The sequence below is a fragment of the Miniopterus schreibersii genome (genome assembly GCF_964146895.1).
Source record: "Miniopterus schreibersii genome assembly, chromosome: 5".
In the NCBI taxonomy this organism is placed as follows: domain Eukaryota; kingdom Metazoa; phylum Chordata; class Mammalia; order Chiroptera; family Miniopteridae; genus Miniopterus; species Miniopterus schreibersii.
In genome coordinates, this window is record NC_138106.1 from 9,145,212 (window position 1) to 9,158,576 (window position 13,365).

Below are 13,365 nucleotides of genomic sequence, written 5' to 3' on the forward strand. Positions count from 1 at the left end.
TGTACTTAGAGATGCTTTGCGATAGGGACTGTGTCTTAGGCAGATTTTTGGCATCTTCACACAGTGTTTGGTAAGTGTCCCTGAATCTCGACTGAATTATAACATCTCTTAACGTGGATTTGATCAGCTGTAGAAGGAGGGGAACACCTGCCTTATTGATGTCCTACAGTTCTTGTGAAGATTTAGTCAGATAGTTTATGTGGAAGTACTTTGAAACTGGTAAGGTTTTATTTATATAATTAAAGGAAGGTATTATTAATGAAGCACAGTCCTAAAGCAACTAAAGTTAGTTTCGTTATCATTATTTTGATGTTTTGATCAAGTAGAAGTAAAAAGTAGGATTCACTTTGTCCTGTGCCCCCCCAATTTTGGGGGGAGACAAACTTCTAATTCAGAATAAAGTAATTCAAATAAGATGACTTCATAGTACTCACATTTGTCTGAATGAGACATTGCTTAAAAGTTAGAGTTGACACTGCTAGGTAGGTTGGAGAGAAGAGAATACTTAACAGACAAAACGCTGCCTACCTGGAAGCTGGTAGTGAGTGATAGGTACTGAACAATCTGGACAATCCTGCACAACTTCCCCTCAACCTATACACCAACAGTGACTAGTTGAAAGTATGCTCCTGCCTTAATTATAACTCATATGTGTCCTTGTTCTCCAATATCTTCACTGGATTCTTGTCACCCACTGTTGTAATTGGGGAAGGTCCTGGTCCTAGAATGTACTGATTTCTACCCATAGGGCAGGTTTGCTGACTTTTTGTTATGGATACTAAAGAGGGAAATAAAGCACAGATGTGGTCTTACTCCTTAACCTTCCAAGAAGGGTGGTTCACCCTTCTTGATTTAGGGGTCTCCCTCAAATTAAGATGAGGATTAAGGGTGGAGCTGCACAGAACCCTTCTCTTCTCAGACCCCCCTCCCCCCCATGAACACACTCAAGAATTCACACATGTAGCTCTTCAAAGCATATTAGAATGTCCTTGGATGAAAATGAGGTTATTAGAGGTATAACCTGACATTTTTTAAAAAAAAGAATTACCAAACACTGTGCTTTCCTATTATTGTATCAAATTACCTTAGATATACCACAACTGATTTTGGTACTATACAGTGTCTTGGGGCTATTGCTCCTGAACTGCTTTAAAAATGTGGACAATAGTGTAAGATTTGTTTTTTGTTTTAGTGGCCTGCTGTGGTTTAGAGAGGAAATCCCTACACAATAGGCTACATTTATCCCACTCCTGTTTCTTTATTCTGGTTAATAGATCTGTTCCCTAGCTTTAACTTTAGTTTTTTGTTTTCCTGCATTCTGATAATACAGGAGTCCCAGCCGTGATGGTGTCAAAGGAAATAGGGAAAAGCTCCGTGTGTGGGTGTAGAGGAAAGGACTTCTTTCACAAAGACTTTTTTTCCTATTTAAATGTTTTTACTTTCTAAAATTTGTGATATAATTATTAGTTTTCAAAATGACAGACTGATAACTGCCTTCACATCAATAAACTTCTGTTGTGCTTCCTAAATATTTTGTGGTAAATTAAAGTTCTCATTCATCTAAACTCTCATCTATGTCAAAGCCCAGCCCAAATGCCTTCTTATTTTGAGCCTTTCCTGATCATCTCTCATGTGGCTACTTTCTTGAAATTTCTCACCACACTGGCCCCCTCTTTTGGAGTTTTTGCCACTTTCTGTTTTTTGCATTTGTTATTTATATAGTATATTCATTCAGTAATGATTGCAAGCCTACTGGGTGCTAGGTAATGTTTTGTCCATCAAAGGTCTGGTTTAGATCTGTTACTCCATTGATCATAAGGCTTTACAAAATGTTGTATTAAAAAAGTAATTCAGATACACACTGCAGAGAAATGAAACAGTTCTAAGGAAAGATAGGGTCCAGTGGGTCTCTGTTCTACCCCTGGCTTCTCTGTAGAGGTGGCGGCTTCTGGTATTTATTTCTTGTGTTTCTTTGCAGAAGTAATCTGCCAGTGGTTCCCAAACTGTGGTTCATAGACTTCTGTGGGTCCCTGATACCTCTTCTGGGGCCTATGAGGGAAAACTAATTTCATAATAATTCTAAGATGTCATTTCTGTTTCTCCTGTGTTTATACTGATGGTGCAAAAGCAATGATGGGTAAAACTGCTGGTACCTTAGCATGAATTGAGGCAGGGGCCCCAATTGCATTCTTCACCACTTCACACTTGCAGTAAAAAAAGGGGGTAGTTTCACTTAAACATGTCCTACCTTGGTGAAGCAGTAAAAATTAATTTTTTAAAATTTTGGCCCTTAAGTACTCATCTCTCTAATCATCTGCATGAGGAAATAGGAGAATTCCTGCCACAAGTAGAGGTATAGGACCTCTGAGGAACAGCAAGTGTGCTGTTTGAGTTGAAAAGTGAACTAGTCACTTCTGTTGTGGAATGCCATTTTTAGTTGAAAAAATGAGTGGCAGACAAACTACAATTATTCATACTTGGGTATTTGGTGGACATTTTCTGGAAAATAAATGGAGAACAACTGTCAGAATTTATCGCCAATGATAATATTTGTGCTTTCAAGCAAAAATTTAAAAATTTAAAACTTTTATCTGCTACCATGAGCATGACAGCTTCCCAGTACTTACTGACTTTTTGATGCGATCAATGGCAATATTAATGAATGTGTTTTTTATATTATATAATGAAATGTGTCAGCATTTGAAAGATCTGCATAATTCTGTGAAGCACTATTTTCCAAATGATCAATGCATCATGTTACAAATTCTTACATGGGTAAAAAGATCAATTCAAAAGATAGACCAATGAATTGTAATGTAACAGTATGAAAAGTACATTGCTGTGGTTTTGGACTCTACTCTGCAGCTATTCTTTAAGAAACTACTACTTTGAAAAACAACAGACTACCACTTGCCTAATGTTGGTGCCATATCAAAGAAGAATGTCTGCAATGATCCGACATTGAAATACTCCTTTTCCAGCACATGTCTCTGTGAGGCTGAATTTGCTTCATAAACTTTAACCAAAGCCACATATTGCAACAGATCAAATGCTGAAGCAGATAAGAGAATGTAATTGTCTTCTGTGAAGCCAGATATCAACTCGACTTGTAAAAGTTAAACAATACTGTTGGGGGAAGCACGAACAGCACCAGGTGTTATACCTATGGAGTCAGACCGGACCTGAGTTCAGCAGCCTCTGTACTTGAGTTCTGGCTAGGAAAGAATGCAGAACCAAGACTCAAACTATAAGAGAACCCTTATTTGGAAAGTCACAGAAGTAAAAGTAATTCATAGAAGAAATGGGCTTAGAAACAAGTTATAGTAAAAGAAGGGCCCTTAGAAGTGAGGAAGGTAAAGGTGACACACCTGGGGGGAGGGGGAAGGGGAATGGAAAGGCACCAGTGTGCTCTGGAGGGAGAGCAAAGGGTTTTAACGGTGGAAATTTTAGGGGAGGTTCCAGGGAAAGATCTTACTAGAATATTCATCAGCTTTCCAGGTGTTTCCACTGATTGGTCAGGGCCAGGGAGGGGGGTCATTATTCAGTACAGCTGGTCCTGAGGTCAGCCATGGAGTGGTGTTGCATGTCTGGTTTTGCTGCTTTTCTGGGTCTGGAGCTGAAATGCAACTGAGGCCTAGATGTTATCTCTAGGGAGGAAAGGTCAAGGGGTCCAAACCCCATGATAAGCAATGTGCTAGGGGAGATAAGGTCACCCTGGGGAAGAGGTCCCACCCTACAATTGTCCTTTGCTGGGCACCCAGGACTTTCTGCCCTGGTGACCTGTACCTGGCCCATCATCTTTGTTCTGCTCATGTCTGTCTAACTGCCTACCACATCCCCTCTTCAAGGATCTTGGTTCTGAATTCATTCAGAGAAAAGGGGCTCAGGGTCTCTTCTGTGCCTGCTTCCTGCTGAAGAGGGGCAAAGTTTTCCTTCAGAGCCAAGAGATCCTTGCTCTCTGTCAGAGGGACAGTGAGGCCCGGGCATGGAAGGAGGTGGTAATGGTGCCTGGAGGTGATATTCTCTGAGTACGAGTAGGGCTTGTAACCTGGTGGAGACAAACTGTGTTACAAATCTTAGTATTACTGAGGCAAAAGCTATAATGACAAGAATGGTCCAGTGGAAGGAAGAAATGTTTTGATTCTCACTGATTCCAAGTCAAAAGATAGGGAAAAAATGAAACATTAGTTTGGAGGCTATAGGTAAATATTTAAGAAAACTAGATAAATTCAGGATCCAGTTCAATTCATAGGTGAAAAATAAATCTTTGAAGACAATTAATTGAATTAAAGTCTAATATTCACAACTGTGTATTAAAGAATCTGCTGAAACAAAATTTTTCACTAAACAGGCCTGCATCCACCTAATAAAGAAATCGAATCAATAATTAATTACCTTTTAAAACAGAAAGCACCAGGCCCAGATGGATTCACAGGTTAAATCTACTAAGCGTTTAAGGAAGAAATTATACCAGTTCTCTACAGTCTCTTTCATAGGACAGAAGCAGAGGGAATGTCTTCTCACTCACTCTAAGGCCTGCATTCCCCTAATACCAAAATCAGACAAAGACATAAGAAAACTACAAGCCAATATCTCTCATGAACATAGATGCAGAAATCCTCAACAAAATACCAGAAATCAGATCCAACAATGTATAAAAAGAGTTATACATTATGACCAAGCGGGATAGATCCCAGGTATGCAAGTGTGGTTCATGTTTGCAAATCAGTTGGCATCTCTCACATCCGGCTAAAAATGAAAAATCACACGAACAGGTTAATAGATGTAAAAAAGCATTTGACAAAATCCCCCACCCATTTACGGTAAAAACGCAGCAAACTAGGAATTGATAAGAACTCCTCAACTTGATAAAGAATATCTACAAAAAATTCACACCATACTTAATGGTGAGAAACTCAAAGATTTCCCAGTAAGATCAGATATAAGGCAAGGATGTCTCCCTCACCTCTCCTTTTCAACATTGGAATGGGAGTTTTAGCTAATAAAATAAGAAAATAAAAGGTATATTAGATTGGGAAGGAGGAAATAAAACTGTCTTTGTTGGCAGATAACATGATCATATATGTAGAAAATCCTAAAGAACTGACCAAAAAATAAACAAAACCAAACTCCTGGAACTAATAATTATAGCAAGGTTGCAGGATACAAGGTTAAAATACAAAAATCAATCACTTTTCTATTTACAATGAACAAGTAGAATTTGAAATAAAAAACATAATACTATTTGTTAGTACCCCCCCAAATTAAATACTTAGGTATAAATCAAACAAAATATGTATAAGATCCATATGAGGAAAACTACAAAACACTGATGAAAGAAATCAAAGAACTAAATAAATGTGGAGGTATTCTGTAGTCATGGATACAAAGACTAAATATTGTCAAGATGTTACTTCTTCCCAACTTTATAGATTTAATGCAATCCCAATCAAAATCTCAGCTAGTTATTTTGTGGATAGTTACAAACTGATTTTAAAATTTACTGGGAGAGGCAAAAGAAGCAGAATAGCCAATACAATATTGAAGAAGAAAAAGTTGGGGGACTGACACTATCCAACTTCAAGTCTTACTATAAAGTTATAGTAATCAAGACAACATGGCCCTGGACAGTGTGGCTCAGTTGGCTGGAGTGTCATCCAGTACACCAAAAGGTGGTGGGTTCAATTTCTGGTCAGAGCCCATACCCAAGTTTCAGGTTCAATCCCTGGGATCCCTGGTTGGCACACATGCGGGAGGTAACCCGTTGATGTTTCTCTCACATCAGTGATTCTCCCCCCCTTCTCCCTCTCTCTCCCCCTTCCTCTCACTAAATGTAAAAAAAAAGAAAAAAAAAAGTTTATTCTTAAAAAAAAAGAATATGTTATTGGCAAGAGACTAGATAAATAGATGAGTGGGGCAGAATGAAGAACATAAACAGACCCACATAAATATAGTAACTAATCTTTAACAAAGGAGTAAAAGCAATACAGTGAAGCAAAGATGGTCTTTTCAACAAATGGGTGTTGGAACAACCGACATCTACATAAAAAAAAAAAAAATGACCTAGATACATACCTTGCACCCTTCACAAAAGTTAACTCAAAATGAATCGCAAGCCTAAAGGTAAAAAATCCTAGAAGGTAACATAGGAGAAAACCTATATGATGTTAGGTTTGGCGATGACTTTTTAGATACAACACTAAAGGCATGATCCATGAAAGAATTGATAAGTTGGACTTCGTTAAAATTAAAAACTTCTGCTCTGTGAAAGACAGTGTCAAGAGAATGAGAAGACAAGCCACTGACAAAATATTTGCAAAAGACACATCTGAAAAGGACTGTTACCCAAAATATAGAAAGAACTCTTAAAATTCCACAATAAGAAAACAACAACCTGATTAAAAAATGGGCCAAAGACCTTAACAGACACCTCACCAAAGAAGATATACAGATTTTCCATAAGCATATGAAAAGATTTTGTATATCATATATTATCAAGAAAATTAAAGTAACAGTGAGTTTCCACTACTCACCTACTAGAATACTCAAAATCTAGAACACTGACAACACCAAATGTTTGCATGGATGTGGAGCAACAGGAATTCTTGAGTCGTTGTTGGGAAAGCAAAATGGTGCAGTCACATTGCAAGACAGTTTGGAGGTTTCTTATGAAACTAAACATACTCTTACCATTCAATCCAGCAGTCATGCTCCTTGGTATTTACCCAAAGGAGCTGAAAATGTGTGTCCACACAAAAACCTGTACACAGATGTTTATAGGACCTTTATTCAGAATTGCCAAAACTTTTAAGCTACCAACAGGTCCTTCAGTAGTTGAGAAATAAATCGGTCCATTCATGCAACGGAATATTATTTAGCACTAAAAAGAATTGAATTATCAAAAGAACACATGGAAGAACCTCAAATACACATTACTAAATGAAAGAAGTCAATCTGAAAAGAAGTTTTTCCAACTATATGACCTGGAAAACCATGGATACTGTAAAAAAAAAAAAATGGTTGCCAGGGATTGGAGCCTGTGGGAAGGGTTAAATAGGCAGAGCACAGAGGACTTTTAGCACAGTGAGATTCTGTGTGATATCATAATGATGGTTACATCTCATTATACATTTGTCTAAACCCATAGAATGTACATCAAGAGTGAACCGTATGGCCTGGCCACGCGTGGCTCAGTGGTTGAGCGTCGACCTAGGATCCAGGCGATCGGGGTTCGGTTCCCGGTCAGGGCACATGCCCAGGTTGTGGGCTCGATCAGTGACTCATCATTGATGTTTCTATCTATCTCTCTCTCTCTCCCTCTCCTTTCCTCTCTCTGAAATCAATAAAGATATATTTAAAAAAAAAAGAAAGAAAAAAAAAGAGTGAACCGTATGGACTTTGGGTGATTATGATGTGTCAGTGTAGTTCATCAGTTGTAAAAATGTACCACTCTAGTGATGATGGGGGAGACTACACATCTTTGGGGGTAGGGAATACATATGGGAACTCTCTGTACCTTGCCCTCAATTTTGCTGTGAATCTTAAACCTCTCTAAAAAAAAAATGAAGTCTTAATTTTAAAAAGTAAAATAAAGCAAAAGAAAAAAACACCTTCTGGAAAATCTATAAGCCCAGATGGTTTCACTGACAAATTTTATCAAACATTTTAAAAAGGAATAAAGCCAATTTTATATAGTCTCTCATATATATATTTTTAACTTTTAGATTAATTTTAGTCTCAAAGTTGCAAAAATAGTACATAGAATTCATTTAGTTTCTTGCAATAGCATCTTATATAACCATAGTACATTATCAAACCATCTTCCATTTTTATTAATTACAAAGGATTATATGCTTATTGTGCTAAAACGTTTAAAGAGTTTAAAAGTGTTTGAAGTAAAAAGTGAAGTCTGTCTCACATCCACCCAAAGTCAGATAAATAAATCACTCTTTGGGGTAACCTCTGTTAGTGATTTCCTTGGCATCCCTCCAGAATATTTTCTGCATATACAGAGATATACACACCTATATGTACGTAAATATAGTTTTGTTTATATTTACAAGTTAGATCATTTTGTATATGCATTGTTTTTCAACTTGCTGTTTTACTCAATAGGTTATCATAAATCCATGTGATACCCACATCCCTGCCACTCAATAATGGTATTTTTTTAGGGCCAACAGTATTCTGTAGTAATCGGGGATGGCAGCATCTTTACTTCTTCCTTTTTTTTTTGGTGGACAAAGGTTGTCTCCTATTATTTGCTATTATTTGCTATCACTGCCTTGTTTCTGTGACCTTGAGGAGTTCTTGAGTGCTTTCAAGAGTAGGTTTTTAGAAATGATGTTACTGAGTTAGGGACTTGGGTGATATTATAGTCGTCCCTTGGTATCTGTGGGGTACTGGTTCCAGGACCTTTGATATACCAAAATACACAGATGCTCAAGTCCCTTTTATAAAATGGTGCAGTATTTGCATATAATGTACACACATTCTCCTATATGCTTGCAATCATCTCTAGATTATGTATAATACCCAATACGATGTAAATGCTGTGTAAATACTTGTTACGTTGTATTGTTTAGGGAATAATGACAAGGTAAAAAAGTGTATATGTTCAATACAGATACAGCCATCATAGGCCTAACTACATAGCAGTGCACATTGGCAACCACATGACTTTTTTCTGAATATTTTCAATCAGCCGTTGCTTGGATCCGTGGCTGTGGAACCCATGAATATGGAAAGCTGACTTATATTTGGGATTTTGCATTTGTAATCCAGAGTGAGTTTGGTTTGTGACAGTGGAGGTCAACCTGAGCCACACATCGTACCCCTACCTAGAGCAGTGATTTTCAACTGTTTTCATCTCGTATCACACAAACTAATTACTAAAATCCTGCAGCACACCGAAAAATATGGTTTTGCCGATCTAACAAAAAAGGTATAATTTTTAAAAATATTTTTTAATTCATTTTTTAGAGAGAGAGAAAGGGATAGGGGGAGAGAGAGAGGAAAAAAAACACTGAAGTAAAAGCAAAACATTGATTGGCTGCCTCCTGCACCCCGCCCCCCCTACTGGGGATCGAGCCAGCAACCTTTTGTGCATGCACAGGATGACGCCCAACCAACTGAGCCACACCGGCCAGGGCAAAAAGGTATAATTTTGATTCATTCATTTCAGATGTCTATTGTTGTGTTGGCTGTTGTCATTTTTTTAATTTGACAATCTAAGGGAAAAGAGGTAATGCCCCTGACTAAATAGGTATTGCACTTAAAAAAAATTCTTGCAGCACACCAGTTGAAAATTGCTGACCTAGAGGGCTAGTAAGAACACCTGCTATCCCTCAGACCACCAGAGACGCTAGTTGTGAGGATGGGCGCTGGCATTTTTCCAAAGTCCCCCCAGGTGCCTGGGTGCTATGGCTATTATGTCAGGGTTACTCCAGTTTGGTGCAGTGTATTGGGGAGCTTGCCTCAGCTGTTTGTCTTTTTAGTGTTTACTGAACTTGAGGTCAGAAAACTTGGATTTAGGTCCCTTTTCTAATAGCTTATTAGTCATGTACCACTTAACAATGGGGACCCATTCTGATAAATGTGTTGTTAGATGATTTTGTCCTTTTGTGATCATCACAGAGTACACTTACACATGCCTAGATGGTATACCCTACCACACCTAGGCTGTGTGGTACAGCTTGTTGCTCCTAGGCCATAGGCCTGTACAGCCTGTTACTATACAAAACATGAGATTAAATCAGACACGAGAGAAATGATGCAATTAAAAGATGGTAAATATGAGATGTATGAGACTGCTGCTGGTGTAACATTGCTACTGTTTTACAGCAGACTTTTTCTTTGTAACTAGAAGTAGTACACTCTTAATGATAAAAAGTATAGTATAGTAAACACATAAACCAGTAACATAGTTGTTTATTATCACATATTATGTACTGTACATAATTGTGTACACTGTACTTTTATAGGACTGGCAGTGCAGGTTTATTTACACACCAGCATCACCATAAACGCTTTGCCCTACAACGTTATGTCACTAGGCAATAGGAATCTTTCAGTTCCATTATAATCTTATGGGACTGCCATCCTGTGTTTTGTCCATCATTGACTGAAACATCATTTTGCAGCTATGACTGTAGTCTTGTGTCTCGATTCTGTTTTGGAATTCTACTTTGCTCTTTGTGGGGATGTAAACTTTACATTCAATGGCATATTGAGTTAGGGTCTAAGTTTATATGTGAAAATATAGTAACTGGTTACATATGAAAATGTGTGGTTGGTTATGTAAATTGGTTCAGTAAAAAAAAATGAGACAGCTTTTGGGATATCATGAATATGCAACAGGGAAGTTATAGCATGTTTTATTTCTGAATGCTCTTTGGGTACCTTCACCATATAAATGTTCATTTGAAATGGGACCATAAGAAGAAACTGTTTTCTAGGAAATGAATATTTAATTTTTAAATATCCTGGAAAAGCAAGCTGTCTGATTTTAAATAGTGATTTATCAGTTTTAGTTTGTATAGCAGTATTTAGTGTTCATTTAAATTTGTCTTTATTACATATTTTTATATATTCCAGAGGAAACAATTTTTTTAGTAGATATTGCTTTAAAAAATAGTTGTGCTTTAAAGTTGCTCAGAAGTTGAAACATAATACAGTGGCACCTTGGTTTTTGAGTGTCTCTGTGGATGAACATTTTGGTTCACAAGCGCTATAAACCTGGAAGTAAATGCTTTGGTTTTCGAACATGCCTCGGTAGTCAAACATGCCACACGGCTTCCCCTGAGGGCAGGATCCTGAGGCCTAGCTGTTGGCTGTGGATCCCTTGGTTTTCGAACGTTTCAGAACTCCAGCGGTCTTCTGGAAGGGATTACATTAGAAAACCGAGGTACCACTTAAGTGAAATTACACAATTGTATCCTGGATCTGATCAGGGTCTGTGTCAAATGAGCGGGTAGGACAAGGACAATGTACCCCAAGGGCCATCACAGTCAGCAATGGATTGTGTTCTCATTGCATTGTGAATGGGTGAATGTTAAAATGGAGAGCTTAGAGAAAATATAGGCAGTAGAATGAGATTCATAATATAGTGCATTCAGGTAAAGTAAAAACACATGGACATAAGGCAGTGTACATTGTGCAGAACATTCAAATTAAAAGACACTAAATATAATAGAATATTTTCCTGTGCCAGGGATAGGGGAATAGTGGGGACAGAAGGATAAATAAAGGGAAGGATAGATGAAATAACTAGCGGGGCTCTCTGGGGAGGGCCTGACTGAATGAGCTGTTGTCAAATCAGGGGAATCTGTGCAAGACTGGGGGGCTCTTCAGGCCATTGGGGGGGGGTTGTGGTAGCCTGGCCCATCTCAGAGCAACTGCCTGCTTGGTGGGCAGGACTCAGTGCTTCCCTGACCTCAGACTCATCTTCTGTAGGATGGTGTATTAATGTCTACCCAAAGGCTTTCAGTGAGGCTTAACTTAGATGGCAGATGTTCCAAAGGTGTCTGTCTTTTGACACAACAAATCCCACTGTCAGGAGTTTATCTAAAGGAAATACTTGTGAAGCACTCACTAAGTGATAGCAGTCTGACAGCTTTGCTTGTTTGTTTGGGGTGAGGGAGGTGGAGTGAGGGGGCAGGGAGGGGGCGAGAGGAGGGCTTGCAAAACACTAAAAGCTTTCTGTTGAAGGCAGTTCACCCAAAGAACAAGCTACTAATGGAAATTGTAATATATATTTCTGGTCTAAATAAAGTCTCTAAAACATGGCAGATCCACTATGAACACCCAAGTTCTGTCTGGGAAACCATGTGGTGTGCTTAGATTGAAAAGTGTTTCCTATCTTGTTCCTGGTTGGTTTAATTCACTTCTGGCTGTTCTTTATAATGTATCAGAACAGCAGTTTCTTTTCCTGAGTCCTCACCAGGGACACCCGTGGCTGGGAGGGTTCATTTCCTTTGTGTCCCTTACACCAGTGCTTCCACAACTTGAACCTGTGCAGGAATTGCTGGGGGCGGGGGAAAGGGGTTGGGGGGGGTTCTTGATAAAATACAAATACAGGCTCAGATTCTGTCATTCTGGGGCATGGCCTCAGAATCTGCAGTCCTGACGAGCTCCTCCGGATGCTGATCACAATTTTTAAAAGTTGAATTATTTACATACAGTAAAATTCACCCTTTATGTTGTGTAATTCACAAGTTTTTGACAAACAAGGTCATAGAACTACCACCATAATCAAAACAGCAGCTTCATTATCCCCCCCCAAATTCCCTAATCCCCCTTTGTAATCACCCTTTCCTTCACTCCCATCCCTTGGCAGCCACATTGTTCTCTGTCTTTATAGTTTTATCTTTTCCAGAATGTTATGTAAATGGCATTTTGAGCCTGGCTTCTTTCATTTAGCAATATACATATAAAAGCTATCTAAATTGTTCTATATATCAATAGTTTGTTCCTTTTTATTGTTGAATAGTATTTGTGCAGATGTGTCATAGTTTGTTTATCTAATCACCAGTTGGAGGACATTAGTGTTTCCAGTTTTTCTATTATGAATTAATCTTTAATTAAAGAATTTTAGAACTTTAGAAGAAATATAATTCTCTTTTATCATTTAGGTGACATCACGCAAAAAGGATATGAAAAGAAAAGGGCAAAGCTGCTTGCACGTTATATACCACTTATTCAAGGTAAGGTCAGCACACTCAAGTGTTTTGTAACAATTATATTGTCTCATAAAAGTTGATTTTAGAGCTAACATTGATATGTTTCCTATTTTTCCTGTGTTTCCTATTAAGAAGGACTGGGCACATAATGTGTCTAATTTTAAATAATAAAATCCAAAGGCATAGACTATAATTTACAGCTCTGGTTTGGTACAGATTTTATTTCTAAATAGAATTTATTTTAATGAATATAGAACATGATTATCTTTATTATTTTAGTAAGGAACATTTTTTTACTTAAGTTTGAAACAAAGATTGTAAAGATGTAAGTTATTCTCAGCTGAGATTGACCTGTAGAGTCAGCACATTCATCATTTCAACAGAATTTTGTGCCTGTGTGTGTGTGTAATTTAACAAGCTAAATGTGTGTAATTTAAAAGGCCAAAGAGTTCAAGATATGCTCAAAAAAGAAGAATGAGGTGGGAAGATTTTCCCTACCAGGGTATGAAGAATGAATGTCAAGCTGTCATCAGTAAAACAGCATGACTTGGCACAAGGGTGGACAGCTAGATGAGCAGAGCAGAACATGGAGCCCAGGCATAGATGTGAATGTGGTGGAAACCTGACTTATGGTAAAGACAGCATTGCAGGTCATGGTGCTGGCCCAGTTCCTTACCCACATGTG

The 13,365-nt window shown here is 38.1% G+C and overlaps 1 protein-coding gene across 4 annotated transcripts in view; it reads left to right on the forward strand.

Moving 5' to 3' along the window:
• DIP2A (disco interacting protein 2 homolog A) overlaps nt 1-13,365 on the forward strand; it is an 84,266-nt gene that overhangs the window by 2,114 nt on the left and 68,787 nt on the right. For all 4 annotated transcript variants that reach the window (XM_081137599.1, XM_081137600.1, XM_081137598.1 and 1 more), the window contains exon 2: nt 12,633-12,704. In XM_081137599.1, coding sequence (XP_080993725.1) covers nt 12,633-12,704 — 72 coding nt within the window. The remainder of the gene's footprint in view (nt 1-12,632; nt 12,705-13,365) is intronic.